The sequence below is a fragment of the Hesperophylax consimilis genome, chromosome 9 (genome assembly GCF_061612785.1).
Source record: "Hesperophylax consimilis isolate HC1 chromosome 9, BYU_Hcon_1.0, whole genome shotgun sequence".
Classification (NCBI taxonomy): domain Eukaryota; kingdom Metazoa; phylum Arthropoda; class Insecta; order Trichoptera; family Limnephilidae; genus Hesperophylax; species Hesperophylax consimilis.
In genome coordinates, this window is record NC_142844.1 from 31,584,262 (window position 1) to 31,602,933 (window position 18,672).

Consider the following 18,672-nt stretch of genomic DNA (forward strand, 5'->3'; position numbering starts at 1 on the left):
CTAATTGAACATTTTGCATTTTCTGTTACAGAATGGATCTATCATTGCGCCTACAATAGTAATACCGTGTTTTGCAATTTCAATTTACGGCATAGGATTTGGTCCTAAAATAGAAGCGGCAATGAAGTTCTTCATGCGTATATCTTATGTACGCTATTCGTTGGCAGCGTTCTCAAGTACGTTATTTGATAACCGACCCAAGATGCAATGTGAGCAGTTATACTGCCATTACTCCAACACAAAGCTCCTGATGAAGGAGGTTGGTATGGAGAATACCAGTTATGGATATGAAATGCTGGGTATCGTCGCATTTACCGTGCTGTATAGATTAATAGCATACTTCGCTCTCCGTTACAAACTTCAGACTGATATGCAAAGTAGATTACCAAACTGTTTAAATTTTAACTCATAGGAGATGATAATACTTGCTAATTTATTTATTTCCTCTTTATATACCCCCACGGGTTTTATAAATTTAGCACATTGAATTTTTTACAATTTTGTACATAAGGGTTATAAACAATGGTTGCAAAAAATAATTTCTTGCACTACATTGGTTTACAATTGGAATAAAAATAAAAATATAATTATAATCTGAATATATCAGAAATAATATATTGACATTGAAAACTGCCTAAGCTACATAGTTTGTCTGTGAATGGTCACATTGAAAAAGGTCCTGCGTGGTGTGGTCAGTAGTGTTCTTATACCTTATGACTGCTCTTAAATTGGCCAGACTCAAAAGTTTGAAACACTCGAGCACTGAATTTACAATTTTGAAAAAGAAGCATAGATTGTTTATATTTTTGAGATATTTAATTTTTAAAAATGTATTTTATTTGTTCTGAGGGGATGTTTAACTTAAAATTAATAAATCTTAAAAACTTTCACTGAATTATTTAAACATTTTCAATGAGAATTTTATGGCGAGGTGACCAAATAACTGAATTATACTCTAATTGGCTACGAACTAATGAGACAAATATAATTTTCATGTCAGGGAGTTTCTCAAAGTTTTTTGTTTTCTTACTAATATTTGTAATGTGATTTATGTTATGTACAAATTCTAGTTTCTCATAAAATAAACTCCGAGGAAATTTTAGTTAATATCTCCATGAAATCAATGTGTTAAATATAGGTGAAAGCAAGTAGGTATGTGCTACTAGTTTTTTTTACAAAATTTATGTGTACATAATTAAGGATACGAAAAATTGTTGTGAAAATTGTAAAATAATGGAACACTGCATTAGAAGTTATACAGGTGCTTAAAAATGTTCCATTATCATGGCTGCACCATATTCAAAACAATTATTTTACTTGCTCAATGATGAATATAAGCTTATTGTTTGCCATACAAAATATTTTTAAAAAACTTATGTTGGGCTATCTCTGCTTGTTCATCTTTATAAACTAGACATTCAAAAAATCTCTTTCGACGCTGTTGATTTTGCATTGTTTAATGAATGAGTTGTATTTCATAAATATTGTAAATACACAGTACTTTAACTGTAAAATGGATAGGAGATTGAATAAAAATGTTATTATGTACATAAGAATTGCTTCAGAAATTTTAATGAATATCATTAGTTTAAGTAACAATAAATTATTGTGTATCGTATAAACATTTCTGTGAATTGAGTTACCATTAATTTTAGTATAATAATTGCAGTGGCGGTTCGTGGCGTATCTAAGTTTAATCGGAGATTAAAAACGGAGAAGAAAAAATCCCTCCAAAAAACTCTGTTTTTTTTCTTTTCTCCGTATATTGTGTGTATTTTCACTAGATCCAAAGGAATTTCATCACATCACTGACTCATAACACTGCAGAGATTGGTCTGTGGCTAAGTAATGTGATTTCTTAGACTGACGTAACAAACTTAAAATACAATAAACACAGAAAAAAATCTGTTGATTCTTGCAAAATAGTATTCCGCACAAAATTTGGTGTTAACAAATCTCAAAGTCGCTGCATACATAATCACCTAGAAAGTACCTAACGTTAGCAGGAGAACCGTTCTGGTACAACTAGTATGTTTTGAAGAAATGTGTTAAAACGCGCTAGCAGAGCCACGTATTACTAGAAGGGAACAAAGCAGCCGCAAGCCGTTTTGCGCCATTTGCGGTTGCTTCGTTCCTTTCCCGTAAGTCTTGGTTCAGCTCGGCAGTTCGGCTAGCGTGTTTATACGCACCCTAACGGCCATAGTCGCTAATCATAGTGCATAATATATGGGACTTGCTCTTGGGCAGAATTTGAATGACTCACTCTTTCAATAATAATAAAAATATTTGGCGCAAGGGTGCTGATGTTCAAGTGTTGTTAAATTATAATAAAAAAATTTCATATTTTCTTGTCTGCTTTATGCGAGTTCATTGCACAAACGCACTTTAGAGAAAACCACCCCTGAATTATTATTTGTAAAGTATTTATATTAAAATAGATTTTATCTCAAATAAACCAATATCTTTACTGGGTTTAATATCTGTTTTCTATATATTGGATAAAATAATGTAATGTCAATACTTCCACCAGTGTTATAATATAGGGGTAAGGATATCAATGCAAGTAACCGAATAACTTCTCAAAATCACAACTAAACACACCTTTAAAAACTGATATAAAGTTATGAAAAGTGTTGAAACGAAAACTAGATTAATAATATGCTACATAATTTTTTTTTAATATATTCAGGTTAGGTTTATATGTTAGTTTTTTTCATAACTTTTTAATGACTTTATATCACTTTTTAAGGGTGTGTTGAATTGTCATTGTGTTGAGTTATGATGGAACGCAGTGCAAATGGATAATATGGGCTCGATTTTATTTTTTAAATACATTTATTAGAATTTAGATTTTTTTGTCGTGAATCAATAAATGCAATTCTTGGAAGTGGAAAATAACCTACTTCCCGACATCCGATCGAGCTGAAACTCGGCAGATAGTCTCGTTGTCGGTGACAATTAATGCATTCCATCAACTTTTACACACGCAGACATATAAGCATTTCTCTGAAATTGCAGCAGTTAAAATACGAAATAAATGTTCCTCAGGATCCTCAGTCATACCATTTTTTTTTATATATTAATTAAAATAAATGTACTGTACTGGACACCTACGCCAATGACACGCCGGCCTCCTCTTGGGCATAAATAAACCACTCACCTCTTGGGCATCTCTTGGGGACAGATTTGAAACATAAATAAACCACTCACATTTGCAAATTAAACAACTTCGCGAATGTCGTCGTCATAAATAAACCAATCACGTCTTTGTCGTCAGACAACTGACCACTGACCAGTGATGGTATACCCAAATGTTTTATTTCCCTGAATTTCACACTGAAATTTCTCTAGAATTTCCATAGAACTTCCCTAGATTTCAGAATGTATTTGTGTAGGGTATTATCCATTTGCTGAGTACTGGATTCCCCACAGTATTTTTTCTAATCCATGGAGTAGGGGTTGCTATAGAATTTCTGATAAGAACACAATTTTCTAAGGGAATTTCAGAGGATGATTCCCCACAATATTTCTTTGCATCCAAAGAGGGGGGGTGTGTGTCAATATAATTTCAGGGAAAAGTTATTCCCCACAATATTATTTTTAAATCCCTGGGGGGGGGGGGTAGCTGCGGACTATTTTTAAGTCACTGAAATCGTTAACGTATAACATAACAATAATTCCAAAAAAATATTACAACTGTACATCGCGGACCGACCGCGAACGAATTAAAAATATGAATGAAATATGTAGTGGAGGATTCACGGACCTTTTTCATCAATTTTAAACATCGAATTTCACAAAAACTTCACAGTTTATTGTTGCATTATTGGTCGTGTCTACTCTCTCTGTTTTTTAGAAACAATGCATGTAAAAAAGAGATGTTAAATAGGAGCTCTTAGTGTCATCCCCAATTGGGATATTTTGTGAGGCTGAAAGAGAATATGGAATATGGGGCAAAAATCACTACATCAAGAAAGCAGAAGTTTTGAAAATATTTTAAGCGCCCCCAGCGATCGCCCGTGATGCGCCTCCAATAATTTTGCGCCCTTTGATTTGCATAGTAAAGGCAGGGCCGGCTCTATGTGGGCGCAATTGGAGCAGTCCGCTCAGGGCGGCGAATTGGCGCCAAGGCACTGTTAATACCTTACCCCTAACAGTCCTAACACTTTGCCCTTTAGATTATTTTTCATAAAAACAGCGCTAGACGAAAATACAAATCATCCAAATAATATAGATTACATTGATCACCTACCTAGGGATCTTCTGATTTTGAAAAGGGGGGCCAAAATCTTACCTTCGTCAAGTGCCGTTTGGCTCAGGGCCGGCCATGAATAAGAGTAGGGAATAAATAAGTCCCCGTCTGTACCAAGAATGAACTCTTCAACCGTCGTCTCGTAGGTCGGTAAGTAATCGACATAACCGAATGCTGCGCAGGAAATTAAGTTTGATGTAGTAAGGTAACGGTCTGTAGCCCAGATTAGTGTGGAACTCATAAATAAACCACCCATGTGGAACTATTCTGGGCAGTGTCTTGCAGCATTCAGTTTTATGTTGATTGTTTTAAACGACGACGTGCTTTAAACATCTTCAAACCTTTCGGTCGACATTTTTATTGTTTATTTGTATTCATTGTTTTTGTGTTTCCGAACTCCATTTAACTTGAAAGAAAGTGAAAATAAATCAAATTATAATGTACCTACTACTATGCATAACTACATTTTTAAATTTGGTTTACTAAAAAAGACAATAATATGTCTATTCCTCGGTAAGCTGATATGGGTTATCACTGCGGTACCTACCGTCACCGTTGATCACCTTCCATACGCCCATCTGGTTTAGCCTTGGGTTTTGCAACCCCAGCACAACATGGAACTGGTTCTTTATCCTGTTGCTTTTGGAATAAGTTCCCGATGACGGGAAGGTTGAACAGAATGGTTCGGACTTAGGAAATTTTCTATTTCATCGGGGAAAGGCTAGAGAATCTCTGGATATAAGAAACCCAAACTACCGATTTTCCGCGTAGATCAAAAGTTTTGCAAAGGGAAAGTATTACATACAGGGTAGATTCCATGCAGTTTTTTTATGTGAAACTGCACAAGAGTCCCAACCAAAGATATTAGAAGAACGAGATATGCTATGTTGGACGCCGGACCGTAGGCGGAGTACTACCTAATTAGGGTACTTTGCATACTATCGGGACGTGTACGCACAGAAATCTGTTCTATGAATTAGTGCGGATACCTTAGCGTAAGCGAAGGTGTGCAGTCGTATTGATGAACAAAACCGGCGACACTGGGCAAAACAATTCCGCACAGTATGAACTGCTCATAGCACATCTCGTTCTTCTAATATCTTTGGTCCCAACTGCTCCCAACCGTCTAAAGCCGTTGAGATTATGGCATACCCAATTGGTATGTTAAGAGACTGAAGGTAGTGGGAGGGGAAGGATATAGGGAAGAAAAATGTGGGGAAGCCTGGCTATTCAGATCTGGACACCAATCAATTAATTCACTTTTAAAGTTGTGAACATTCAAATACCAATAAACGAGACACGATTGGCTGGCGAGATTGTGACGTCACAACGTCCTCGCGTCAAATTGCTTCTACGTGTTTCTGTTCTCGTTGCTGGTTTGATTGCTATAAACGTTTAGTTATGCATTCTAAACCGATTTATTTTTTTATTTTTTCATAAAACATTTATTTAAATACCTAAAAACATGACAGACAGTGGTTTTCTACGAGGACAGTCCGATAATTTGCCAAACATTGACGCAATCATGATGGAATCATTCAATTGATTACCTGGTGAACTTTAACATACCTCTATCTGTCGATCATAAAGTACTGTAGGCGACAAAGTACAGCCTTTTGGGATTCCTTTCTTGGTTGTTTCATCCAACAAATCAATTTCAGGAAAGGGAAACGTTTACATACAACTACCGTAACCTTTTTTTACCTGTGGTGTGTATTTACTACACATTGCTTCTAATAACTTTAATAACTCTATAAATATAATAAATTCTGGTTTCAGATTTTAGGTATTCCTCCTTTATACATTTATGCACTGAATTAAAAAATAATATTTTACAAAGTTTTCAAATTCAATTAAAAATCGGAGATTTTTGTTAAAAATCTGAAACACATATACCAATACTATCAACCGTGTGATACTGCTACGCGAAGAGTGTGCGAGGAAATGACACCCGCTTTAGTTCGCTACGGGGGAACATGAGAAATCCGCACGTCTGTAGTTGTATTTTGATTAAGACCATCGATACCTACGACCGCACAGCTGTGTGTGTGCCAACCGCCAGCCCAGACAGTCGGACGAGTCGGACGCGGACCGTCGTTAGATGTGAACCCCTCGCACGGTTTTTCAGCATCTGCCGATGGTTTTTTTATATTTTCAGCAATTAAATTACAATTATTATCACTTTTGATATAAAATATAATAAACATAAGCGATTAGCTATGAATATTCATATTTTTCCGATATTAAATCGCTTATTTTGAGATGTGTATTGACTACACAGCACCGGAACGCGTGGATTTTTTTAGCACGGTAAGGGAAAGGTTACAAACCTTTCGATTAAAGTTTATTTTTGAAAAAAAGTGCGTTTAAAACAGTAGTTTCGGATAAAAGTTTACTCACTTACGTAGTGTAGTCGACTGGAAGAAGTAATTTAGTATTTTTGGTAAAAAAATGTGATTATTAATATCAATATCTTAATTACAAAAATAACATGGAAAAAAACAAGAGATTATCAACCACACCTAATTTTTGAAGAATTTAAAGTATTAAAATTTAACGATCTTGTCCGAAAAAACACAATAATTGAAATAATAAAAGAAAAACAAAATCACAGCTTTTTAACTATAAGTCGTTCTCGTCAAAAACATGTATTTCCAACACAAAAATGTAACACCATTTTTGCTTAACATAATTACATATATCAAAGGAAAAGATACTTCAACAACCTACCCGAAAATATAAGAGCAATCTAAAACCATAAATACATACTAAAATCGATTAAAGAAAAGTTCAATGTTAAAATGCCAAAATTATGAAACTGTCTTCTTAATTAATTTTAAATTTTAATTTGTTTGTTTACTTTATTAGTTATTTACTATACTATATAATATATACTATTTACTATATTACATATTTCCGTCAATCATAATGACAAGCATTTAATATATTTCATCTTAATGCTCACCACTTTTTTAAACACAAGCGCCAGCTTCTATAGAAGTGAAACATCAAAAAAAAACTAAAGCAATGAAAACTCTTTAAAGTAAGTACTTTGAAAATTGATTCATTATTTAAAGAAAGAAAAAAGTATTTTTGAAATAACGTTATATGCCCATCACTAGCAGTCGCAATGGGCGATAGTTGTAAAATTTTCTTTGCACGTGTTTATGTCAAAATTATCTATGGTTATTAATGTCAATATTGTAGTGGCCGGATGACGTGACGTTTGATAACATTTGATGCAATGATTTGAAATATTCTTGATTTTTGAACGAAAGATGTTCTCTTTTCAGTGATTTCTGTCGTTGGTCAAGCTTATTTCTCATTGCAACAAAAGTTGATATGGACATCCAAGATTTTGATTCACGATTACGTGGTGTAATGAACAGTCCTGTGAAACGCATCACGCCAGCTGTTCCTGTCCCTGACTGGCTCAATTCTTCCCCAGGCAGACCGATACCATCTCCGGTGACTATAACAACCATAAACTATCTAATTATAAAGTTTATTAAGTATTTCATGTACTAATTATCGTATTTTCGCAGCTATTTGCCCGTGGTGCTACTCCTTCCCTCTTGGCAAAAGAGAAGAGTCCTCGGCCGTCTTGTATTCAACCTAATTTATCATTCTCCCCGTCCGATGCGAATTCTTTTCGTTCAAGTGTTATTAGTTGTTCGAATACAGGAGAAAACGTTGAAAAAGATTTCAAGAACAGTGATGTCTTAAGAACTTCAGTAGCTGACGCGGCATTAAGTGTCCGCAACTCATCGAACTCTTGTGATAGTTCTAATTTTAACAGTGATGGCTTGCCACAGACTCCGGGACACAGTAAAATCAGTGGGGATATAGCTTTTACTCCAACACACAGTGCATTTACTCCATCGCATGGATCTCAGAACCCTCATGCTTCCCTGGCTGCCCAAACCCCCATAGCCAGTGGGCCCGATCAAGCCAAGAGCAGCATTAAACTTCAGTGAGAATTACTTCCCCTTTTTATTAACTAAACTACAAAACTAACCTAGGTCTAGAATAGTTTACCTACTATCTTTAGTCACTGTGTTATTTTTGTTTACCAAAATATGTAATTTTTTAATAATTAAATTACCATTGTGAACTAAGTACAACTCTTGGACGAAGCGGGATAAACACTGCCCTAAGCTTTTGCTTAATGGCCACACTTAATACAATTTTTTTTTTCTGAAATAACTCTTTGATTCAACATAATTACTATAAAAGCAACTATTTTCATCCGGGGGAATAGAAAATACTGCATAATAGTTACGTTGGTAACTATACAGAATATAGGGATACGCTTAATATGCACATTTTATTTTAAAAACCCTTTGAATAAGTTAGGTAACCATGAAAAGTAAGTATTTCAGTGGTAAATTTTGTATAGGGCCTGACGCGCTTATTACGAATAATTTTTAGAAAAAAACTTTTTATTCGCCTTAATTACTATACTTAATTAATTACTTCAGTGAAAACCTATTATTGGTTAAATAATTAACACTTAATACACCATACTTTGTAATTATTATAACTGTTGGTTTTCCAAATAAAATAAAATAAAAGAAAACTTTTTGCATTTCGGGCGGCAGAAAATTATGCATTTTGATTTTCAATTTCGTAAAACCAAAATTCACTTCGCGAATCGATGTGGCGACAATGCGCCGCCATTAGGAACGCACTGTTATGTTGGTATCACTGATGCATTAACAAGAGCTAAATACGACCGTTGCTATCTTTGTGGGATACACATGAAAGGCGCTTAATTATGAAAAACAGACTTTATACCGCCTGCTCGCGTCAAGGCAAGAAAAACATCCCAGTTTTCAAGTAATTTAGCGGCTACGCTAGGTTTGTGTAACATGGTTTGTGATACAAAAGAAAGTGCCCCCTTTATAGCGCCTGCTCGCGTCAAGGCAAGAAAAACATCCCAGTTTTCAAGTAGTTTAGCGGCTACGCTAGGTTTGTGTAACATGGTTTGTGATACAAAAGAAAGTGCCCCTTTATAACGCCTGCTCGCGTCAAGGCAAGAAAAACATCCCAGTTTTCAAGTAGTTTAACGGCTACGCTAGGTTTGTGTAACATGGTTTGTGATACAAAAGAAAGTGCCCCTTTATAACGCCTACTCGCGTCAAGGCAAGAAAAACATCCCAGTTTTCAAGTAGTTTACTGGCTACGCTAGGTTTGTGTAACATGGTTTGTGATACAAAAGAAAGGGCTGTATCTCCCTCAATTTTAGAAAAATTAAAGTTTGTTAACATTATAATTCTGTTGTGTTTTCATAATTTCGCGCCAATCCATTTGTATTCCACGAAGTTAGCCATAGTCGTATCTACGCAATGTATCAGGGATACCAACATAACAGTGACGTACTTAATGGCAGCTGATTGCCGCCGCATCGATTCGCGAAGTGAATTTTGGTTAACGCAATTGAAAATTTAAATTCATAATTTTCCGCCGCCCGAAATGTAAAAAGTTTTCTTTTATAGTAATTAAGGCGAATATTAAGTTTTTTTCTAAAAAATTTTCGTAATAAGCGTGTCAGGCCCTATCCAAAAATTACCTAAACTTTGACAGTTCGGCCAAGTTTTTGTATTTTATTGAGCGTAGCCAGCAATTCTAAAAGTTTACCAAAACTACTATTGAGTAATCCAGTATTATTTGTTATACTATATTTGCTGTATTGTCAATAACTCCCATGGGCGGACCAATCATATGAGATTTGAATGGTAACAAAAGGTCCTGGCAGCGAATGTTTTACTATACCTATTGTTAATAGGAACAGGTTGGATCATCAACAATCTAGCTGTTCTTATCAACAATAGCTTGCATTAACCAAATATAATATAAATAGAAACTGTCAACACTTTTTTAAATTTCTCTATTTTAATCATTTAGATTTGTTCCTCTTATAGAAATTGTGTGTCAACTGTAAATTTATGCTGTGAATTGAAGTTACTGGACATCTACTGTCGAACGCGATTCTCGGAATACAATCCCTCCAGATTCCACGGCGTTGTGATGAGAATTCTTGAACCAAGAGCAACAGCTTTAGTATTTAGGTAATGTTGATAATAATTTAATTTTTCATGCATGAAAACATTAAACTTAAAATGGTATTACGGTTGATAATGTGTAAAAGATAATAATTTGTAAAGTGAAACAAAATTTCTTTGTGTACACTACTTTATAATTTTTGTTATTGACATATTACTCTTCATTTGGTTGCTAAACTGCCTCGATGGAGGCATACTTTTGTCCAAGATTTTTTGGTGTGTTAATTAAAACGTGATGTACACAAAGCTTTTGTCTTTCTTCATAAACTTACTGTGTAACTTCCGAAATAGATACATAAATATATTGATTGTTCAATTTTTTTCGGTCTCCACCCAGAATCTTTAATCAATGTTGTTAACAAATCTAATATAGTTTTCTACGTAACTTTACCTCTTCCACTCAAACTCATTTTTACATAGCTATCATGAACAGTAGCAGTTTTCTCTAATGTGTGGATATCTCTAGAGTGAACTCCCATAAAATAGGTAAAAAAAAAGATAAACGTGTATTTTAATTTTACCACTCTTTAAATAGCACGCCATTCAAATTCTACCGCCCAAGAGCGACTCTGAAATGAATCCCATTTTTTGCATTGTGAATGTGAGCGACGATAAGACTTCTAGTGGCACCAAAACTGTAAACGTACAAACCTTGAATTTTTACTACGTGACCGTGTGCGCCACGATTGAGAACAACAAAATTACAGTTTCTTGTGTAAATTGTGATTCTCATAACTATTTTTCTTACCCACAACTTTATATTATTTTGCCAGATGTTGAATCGCTGAATTGTATTTTGTCGCTAGGTCGTTAATCTCCGGTGCATTGATGTGATAAGATTCCTTTAGATTTAGGGAAAAGTATATTTACAAAACATAGGATTTTTTCATTTATCTGAGGGAATTTTTTTCTTTCTCTTTTAATCTCTCTTATTCTTCTGCAGATATCTTTTAGGGAGATTTCTAAGATATTAAAGTCAAGAATATCCATTCCGTGATCAACCAGGGAGTCTGTTGTGCTTCTTACGCAGCCTCCAATGCTATCGGGGGCTCCCTTACCATGATGACTTTCCTTGTAATTCCGTAAGCTTTTACGAACCCATTCTCTTCCTTAATGACATATTTCTTTCCATATTTAGCTCTGCTCTCTTCAATTACATTTGGGTCATTCTTCCATTTCTCTCTTCCATCACCCTTCACATGCTATATCTCTACTGTTTCCGCAGTCACTCCGCTTTTGCTTCTTTGGACAGTTTACTTTTTGGTTTACCCATTCTGCCATGTTCTACTGCCACAAAAATACAAAAATATGATAGAATACCTGTGTCTGTTTGATAATATCAAGAACCCAATGAATTAACGTAAATTGTTTTTGTTTATATACACATACTAAATAAATACACTACTGCACAAAGATTTAAGGCAAATTTGTCTTTAGTTAGTTATTTCTTTAACATGTCACTTGTGTGGACATGCATCACTCCTGTGGACCTATCATTCTACGGAAGTGACATCCACGGGAGTTAGGAAATGCTTCCAATTACCAGCCACAATTTCTTCCGAAATGTGTAGTAGTAACGTTTTTAAAAAGCTTAATTAAAGGGAAGTACCCAAAATATTAATTCCAATGGAGTGATTTAACGATCTCGTCTCACACCAAAAGGAGCACAGCACTCAATACAATCACTCGCCTAACGCAAAATGGCAAATGCTTTCAAGCAAGTCCATTCCAAGTAAATTCCATTTGCAAGTTGACGACTCATATAATAACAAGCAATGACCTTACTATAGTGGTAAAGCAATATTAAATTTGAGTGATAGCTTGCAATAATTTTGTGTAGATAAACAAAAATAAAATGCATGAGTCTTCATGTAAAAACTTAATCTAATCTTGGTTACAAGTTTTTTTTTATTAATTGTTTCAGGTCAGGAAAACTAGTTTGCACTGGTGCCAAAAATGAACATGACTCGTTATTTGCTGCAAGGAAGTTTTCAAGAATTATTCAGAAATTAGGATATCCAGTTAGTATAAATTTATTGTGTATGTAATTATGTAGATCAGTTTTTAATGTATTAGATTATCATAATTACATTCGTTGGCGGTCGGGATAGACCATTCCATAGTCGCTCCACCCGACAATAACAATATTTTACACAGATTTTGCATGGAACATGGACTCTATTATTTACACACATCCCTTAATTAATGTAACTGAATTAGATTAGACAAATGTTGGTTAGTGTAAAAAGTAGTGTGTTCAATTACAAAATTTCATGGTTTCAATGTAAAACCACTTTTTTTAAAGCTAATAAAATATTCTGCTTTATACAAATTTAAACAGTGTCATTCTCTTGCTACTTAATTATATCTTTGATTTTTTTTAATGCACTTTATTACAGGTTCAATTCACAGAGTTCAAGATCCAGAACTTTGTGGCGACAGCTGATCTGAGATTTCCCGTTCGGTTAGAAGCCCTACAACAAGCACACGGACAGTTTACATCCTACGAACCAGAACTGTTTCCCGGACTTGTTTATAGATTGGTGCGGCCAAGAATCGTCCTCCTAATATTTGTTAATGGGAAAATAGTTTTCACAGGTTGGTTATTACAATCTGCAATATAACATCGCAGTGTGTGCACAATACCGCGTAATATATTTTGCAGAATAGTGAAAAAACCATTTTTAAAGCTGGAAAATAAAGGTAAATAAATATATTTATTTATTTATAGTCATAATTATTATTTATGTACATAATAAATAAAAATAAAATGAATAATCACTTCATTTCCTGCCTAAAAATGCGTTTTTTCACTCTGTTGCAAAATTTCTTATAATTTTTTATACTGGAGGTATTATGCGCCCGGCGATGATATTCTAACTAAAACTAGCTAACTAACCATCGCACCTATTCTTCGTAGTGGTGAGCAGAGAGGTATCGACCTGCGAAACTTTATAACCCCACAAAAGGAAGTAGCGCCCCGCCTCCGCCCACTTAAAAGTGCAGGAGTGAGGGGTTTGAAATAAATGCATGGATCCACCAGGCACTCACTCGGACCTTAGCCGGCTTCCCTTCTCTGCCCCGATGGCTTACCTCTGGATCTTCTACACTAGACTTGGCCTCCTGACTTTGCTGCCCCTTGGACTCCCGCCTCTGGATGCTCAACCATAGCAGTTCCTGCAAGCAAAATTCCAAAAATCGTTACCGCCAAGATACCCTTTCCCCTTGCAAAGTACCTAGCACCAACCCGACAGCCAGGTCCCCTGCCATTCGGACATACCGGCTACCATTGCTCTGACCGTCGCCCCCTATTCCACCGTCTGTGGAAGGCAGGATGTCCCTTACACTGCAATTTGATAACCCTACTTTTCTCCTATACTAAAATTTTTTTTTTTGTTTCAGGTGGGAAGTCGAAGAACGACATTGTAGAATCTCTAAATATCATTTACCCTATTTTGAGAAGCTTCAAGAAAAATTAATTTATATTTTTGTTATTTATTTAATTAATTGGGCTTTATTCTCAAAATACTAAAAAATTATCACAGCGGAGATTTAAATTTTGTTCAAAGTATTTTGGCTACTCTATCTCTATTTTACAAATTGTAAAATTTGTATGTACAAGAAATAAACTAAGCAATAATTTAATATCCAAACCTGCATTACGCTATGGACTATCTCTAATAATTATTATGATATTTATGATACTACTTAAGGTAAAAATCAGAAAATGAGTGATGAATTGAAATCACATTTGATTGGATCCTTATTAAAATACATGATGATATAATTTGATATCTTAACAAAACTTTTTTTTTTAAAGCATATTATGTATACATATTTTCATCGCATAAATGTTCTCCTTCATAAGAGAGAAATTGATTATTTTATACAAATTAATTTTATACGTTTTTGTGTATGTGTTCCTAAATAAATAAAAATATTTTGACAATTTAACTTCCTTTCTGTTTCCATTTTTTTATATCATTAGTAAAAATAATAATCCTATTATGCTTTATGAAAAAGTAACTCTATTATGTAACGATTTTTTTGTGGTGTTTTTTTATACAAGAATGATTAAAGTGGTTTGAAAGGTTTTTTTATAAATGTTGTTGAATTTTTTAATTAGATTTGAGTACTTTAAATTTAATGGTATTCTTAAAATATACTTAAAAACTTCACACTGATAGATGGAGTTATTTTCAATATTGTTGAATAAAACACTTTTAACACGTTATGCTTTTTAATATCGAGATGAATTATTAGTTTGCGCCCGTACATAAGATATAAAATAAATAAAATAATAATATGCATATCTTAACTGTGCAAATAGTTTTTTCTACCTATAAAGCTCAGGTCTTAGAGAACGTCATAAAAAGACGCAATATTATAGGTACCTATTTTTCCCAAATGAGTTTTATTTTATTTATTCATTTTCGGGAAATCGACAGTTTACATTTAATCAGTTTGTATATAAGTATTATATAGTAAAATAAAACCAATTATGGATTTCCTCCTTGTGACTTTACCTCTACTGAGACAGCATAATAAAAGGTTAAAAAGCAGATAATATAAGCTCAAATGCCAGAACCAGGGGATGTAATTATTGAAGATGATTATCGAGAGATGGTTGGAGATGTTAAATGTGGCGATTGAGAGTCTAAACAAACTCACGTTGAGTTAGCTGACTCTGCCTGAGGTTATTGTTGTGTTGATTGTTAACCCTAGAAGCCTAATCTATTTTATAGGTATATAAAGCCTAAACATACGTTTTAGAGGCGTACAAATGTAAAGGACAGCCTGTAGGCCAACATACACCTACTTGTGCCCTATTTTTCGATGGAAAGTTAAGGTTGGTATATAAACTAATAATAAAACACAGTTTTATCAATGAAACTACTATCACAGGTATTTATTACAATGAATCAAAACGTTATGCTTATATTCAAACAAAAAAATCAACTTGAACATATGTTTTTTTTTTAATAATTCAATATTTTTTTAACGATAATTACTTATTCTTAGGGCAAACATTAAAAGTAATCATGCTTTTATCACAACCTACACCAGAGGTTCCCAAAGTGGTCTATATGGACCCCCAGGGGTCGATATCGGCATGCTGGGGGTCAATGTCAGCGAGAAAAAAATTTGGGGGTCCACGAGATTCAAATGGGGGTACATACGAGCGGACCCCCATTTACCTCTAGTCAACATTTAGGAGTTCCGTAAATGACACAATAGACCTAAAACAAATATAATAGAATGAGAAATTACTTATTTGATATTTGTATTTTATATTTCGTAAAGTTGTTGATTGAGGTATATAAATAAAGTCTACGTTCCTTTTCTCGTCAGAAGTAATATATTGCACATTGGAAGCCGCGAATTTTCCTAGTTCCCCAAATTGTTTTTGAAAAAGTCCTGGGTAATAATGACGTTCAACATTTAAATGCACTTCACATAGACTCAAAACTAAGTTTAGGGACATTTTGATTATGGAAATGAAACGTTGAAGAATCGGATATCATGTGACAAGAAGAACTGACCGGAATAAGCACTGACAAAAAAATTAAAGGGCAGTTCTGTAGGGCCAGTTACAGAAAGAACTTCCCGTTGCTTATCCTGCTTCATTTTCATTTGGTGTAAAACCTCAGAAGGCCGCCCCTGTCTGCACAGTGTAAAGACAGAGGAACTATGTATACCGCCACCCGATTGTTGGAAAGGCAATGAAAGGGAATCTTTTTACGAATAAAATAAATGATTATCATTTATTTTTACCTTAATAGTTTTAGGAAAATTCAATATTCGGCAGGCAGGGGGTCTACGGAAAACAAAAAATTTGGCAAGTAGTCTACGGAGCAAAAAAGTTTGGGAACCTCTGATCTACACAGATATCAACTTTGTGGTCAGAACATACTGACTTTTTGCACTTACAGCACACTAATTTCGACATTCTCTTTCTTTTTAGCAGCAAAAAGTGCAGTATTTACGTTTTTGCTCCTAATTTGTAATAGCCTTAATTTAACTTCACCGCAGAAATTAATCTAATTTCTTTTTCGGACAGTATCCGTGTTCCTACCAGGATTGTGAGTATTGTGAAGCCCATAAATATACCACTCTGTGAAGCCGTAGTGTATCGTGATTATATCATGCAAGGTAGAATTCTATCGTTCTACCTTATTCATTAACTAGCAGACGGGTACCTGGCCATTACCCGGCGTTGCTTGGGGTTGTGAATGATTTAAAGCTTTGAGGTTGTGAATTCTAGGATAAACATCGACTTTTCTCTACTTTCCATAAATATTATATATTATAATCTTCTGGTTTATGATTCTGAAAACCCTATCAATATCCGTTGCGTAGTTTAGAAGAACCAAACACACAGACAGACGCGGACTTTATTTTATACTATTTAGAGAATCTGTACCTATAATTTATTGTTTTGCTGAAATAAAAAAGTCGCTGAGTTTTTCATTTTCCCATAAATAAACTACAGCATAAATAAACCACTCTAACTCCACTGTATCATAACTGCATAAATAAACCGAGATGCATTACCATAAATATACCACTATCTGCATAAATAAATGCATTACTGTATTTTCCTGTCGCCAGGTAATATTTTGACATTTCACACATTTTTTTTAAAATATCTTAGGATAATGGGGTAGGTTCTGAATGAGAACCATATTTATGGTCGCGCCTTTTTTTGAGTTTCCTCTATCTTCGTCGATGGTGTGTGACGTAGCGAGAGTGTCTTTATTTATGAATGTAGCATGAATGAGAGTGGTTTATTTATGGCATGAATGTAGCCATGGACCTAAAAAAGCCCGGACGGAGCTATTCGGGAAGATGTATGGAAAATACAAAAAAACGTAATTTTTAATGGTGTATTCCTTGTCTATTGAAATACCCCCAAAAATTATAAACCATTACAACTGCACGAACAACACAAAAATAAAATAATAATTGTTTATTATGCACCACTTTGCATACAAATCAGTTCAAAAGTTAGTCATATTAGATATTTTCTCCCACCCTAGATTTGGCTTCAATATCATTCATACAAAATCGCACTATTGCTCTGTCAAAATTGTTTCATACTTCTCCGCCTACATTGAAACCTCCCCTTCCAATGAAATTGGTATCCAGGATAATAATTACAAGATTTGATTATTGAAGACAAGGACTAGGTCTTAGATGTAAACGTGTCTTTACTGATTTTTATATTTCAAATTTCCGTTTAGGAACCGCTAATATTGTTTTAAATAATGAAATATTACAATTTGAAGTTTCAATCATCAAGTTATCCCAAAAAATAAAAATACATAAAATTGTTTTGTTGTTTTTATGACGAATAAATTTGTTGTGAAAATTCGTGGGATGAGTTCATATATTATGAGTTATCATGAAACCGAAAATGTTAACTTATTGCAAAACATTTTTTTAAATCTATTTCACTATCAAAAATATTTTTTTAAACTCTACCTCCCCTTAGGGATGCTCTGGAAAAAATAATTTCCCTCAGGGCCTGTGTCGTCTTTTGGGATACTGGGAAGGAAAAACGTTTTAGGGGCGTGTAAGAATCTGGGGGTAAGAGGGTCCAGGAGTGACGGTCTTACGAAACTATTCCTCCCACTGCGGTGCAATGCGATTAGTCCGGCCAGAAAGGTCAAAACGCCTCCCTCACGATCCAGCCCACCACGCAGCTGGTGGGCAGGCGCATCCTCCACCAAGGCCTGGTAAAACCTTATCTCAGGAACCCCTGCTAAGTCACTAAACGTCGCTTATCACTTGCGGTGACCTATGGCAGAGGTGTTGGTTATCATAATCATTATAATTAGTGATGGACGTATGAATCCATCCCTCCCACTGTGGTGCAGGCTATGTGTCGAGAGAGTCCGGTTGGAGAGGTCGAAGGATCTCCTTCAACTAATCTCTCCTTATCCAGTCCGCCAAGCAGTAGAAGGGCAGATGCATCCGCTACCAATACCTGGAAAAACCTTACCCCATGAACCCGGGCACTCCTACTAAATCACCAATAATATTGCAATAATACCCAAACTAAAATTTCGGTGATCCATTTAATTTATTCGATTTCCAAATATCATTATCGATTAAAAATCAGTTGGATTTATTTCCCCCCTTGCAAATTTATGCAGGTACTTTATTTGGGAAACTTTTTTGGCCGTTATTTTGTAGTTTTGGAATAGGAAATAGATACAAATAAGTGAGTCTGTTTTCGCAGTCAGAGCAATAGCCACGGTCATTACTATTTTTAGGTATGTAAATATTTGCTCCGTTTTTTTTATAAGTGCAACATTATTTTCCCAGATTTATTATTATTTTTGGCACTGA

General features: G+C 34.7%; 2 protein-coding genes across 3 annotated transcripts in view; both read left to right on the forward strand.

Annotated features, from left to right (window-relative positions):
* The window catches only part of LOC149421240 (ATP-binding cassette sub-family G member 1-like), a 62,102-nt gene extending 61,444 nt beyond the window's left edge, over positions 1-658 (forward strand). For both annotated transcript variants that reach the window (XM_089635430.1, XM_089635431.1), the window contains exon 10: positions 32-658. In XM_089635430.1, the coding sequence (XP_089491556.1) occupies positions 32-412 (381 nt within the window). In that variant the 3' untranslated portion in view covers positions 413-658. The remainder of the gene's footprint in view (positions 1-31) is intronic.
* A 6,788-nt stretch (positions 659-7,446) lies between these two features.
* Positions 7,447-14,154, forward strand: LOC149421241 (TBP-related factor-like). Its single transcript, XM_089635433.1, has 6 exons — positions 7,447-7,720; positions 7,798-8,225; positions 10,177-10,323; positions 12,242-12,338; positions 12,717-12,915; positions 13,720-14,154. The coding sequence occupies exons 1-6, from the start codon at positions 7,595-7,597 to the stop codon at positions 13,794-13,796; spliced, it is 1,074 nt and encodes a 357-aa protein (XP_089491559.1). The 5' UTR covers positions 7,447-7,594; the 3' UTR covers positions 13,797-14,154.
* The last annotated feature ends 4,518 nt before the right edge of the window (positions 14,155-18,672 follow it).

What these genes read in the sequence shown, in the direction of transcription:
- LOC149421241 (XM_089635433.1), top strand. Translation starts at nt 7,595, where the DNA reads ATGGACATCCAAGATTTTGATTCACGATTACGTGGTGTAATGAACAGT. An exon ending in AAGAGCAGCATTAAACTTCA is followed by an intron (nt 8,226 to 10,176) that starts GTGAGAATTACT and finishes TTCCTCTTATAG; the next exon opens with AAATTGTGTGTCAACTGTAA. An exon ending in TGGGAAAATAGTTTTCACAG is followed by an intron (nt 12,916 to 13,719) that starts GTTGGTTATTAC and finishes TTTTTGTTTCAG; the next exon opens with GTGGGAAGTCGAAGAACGAC.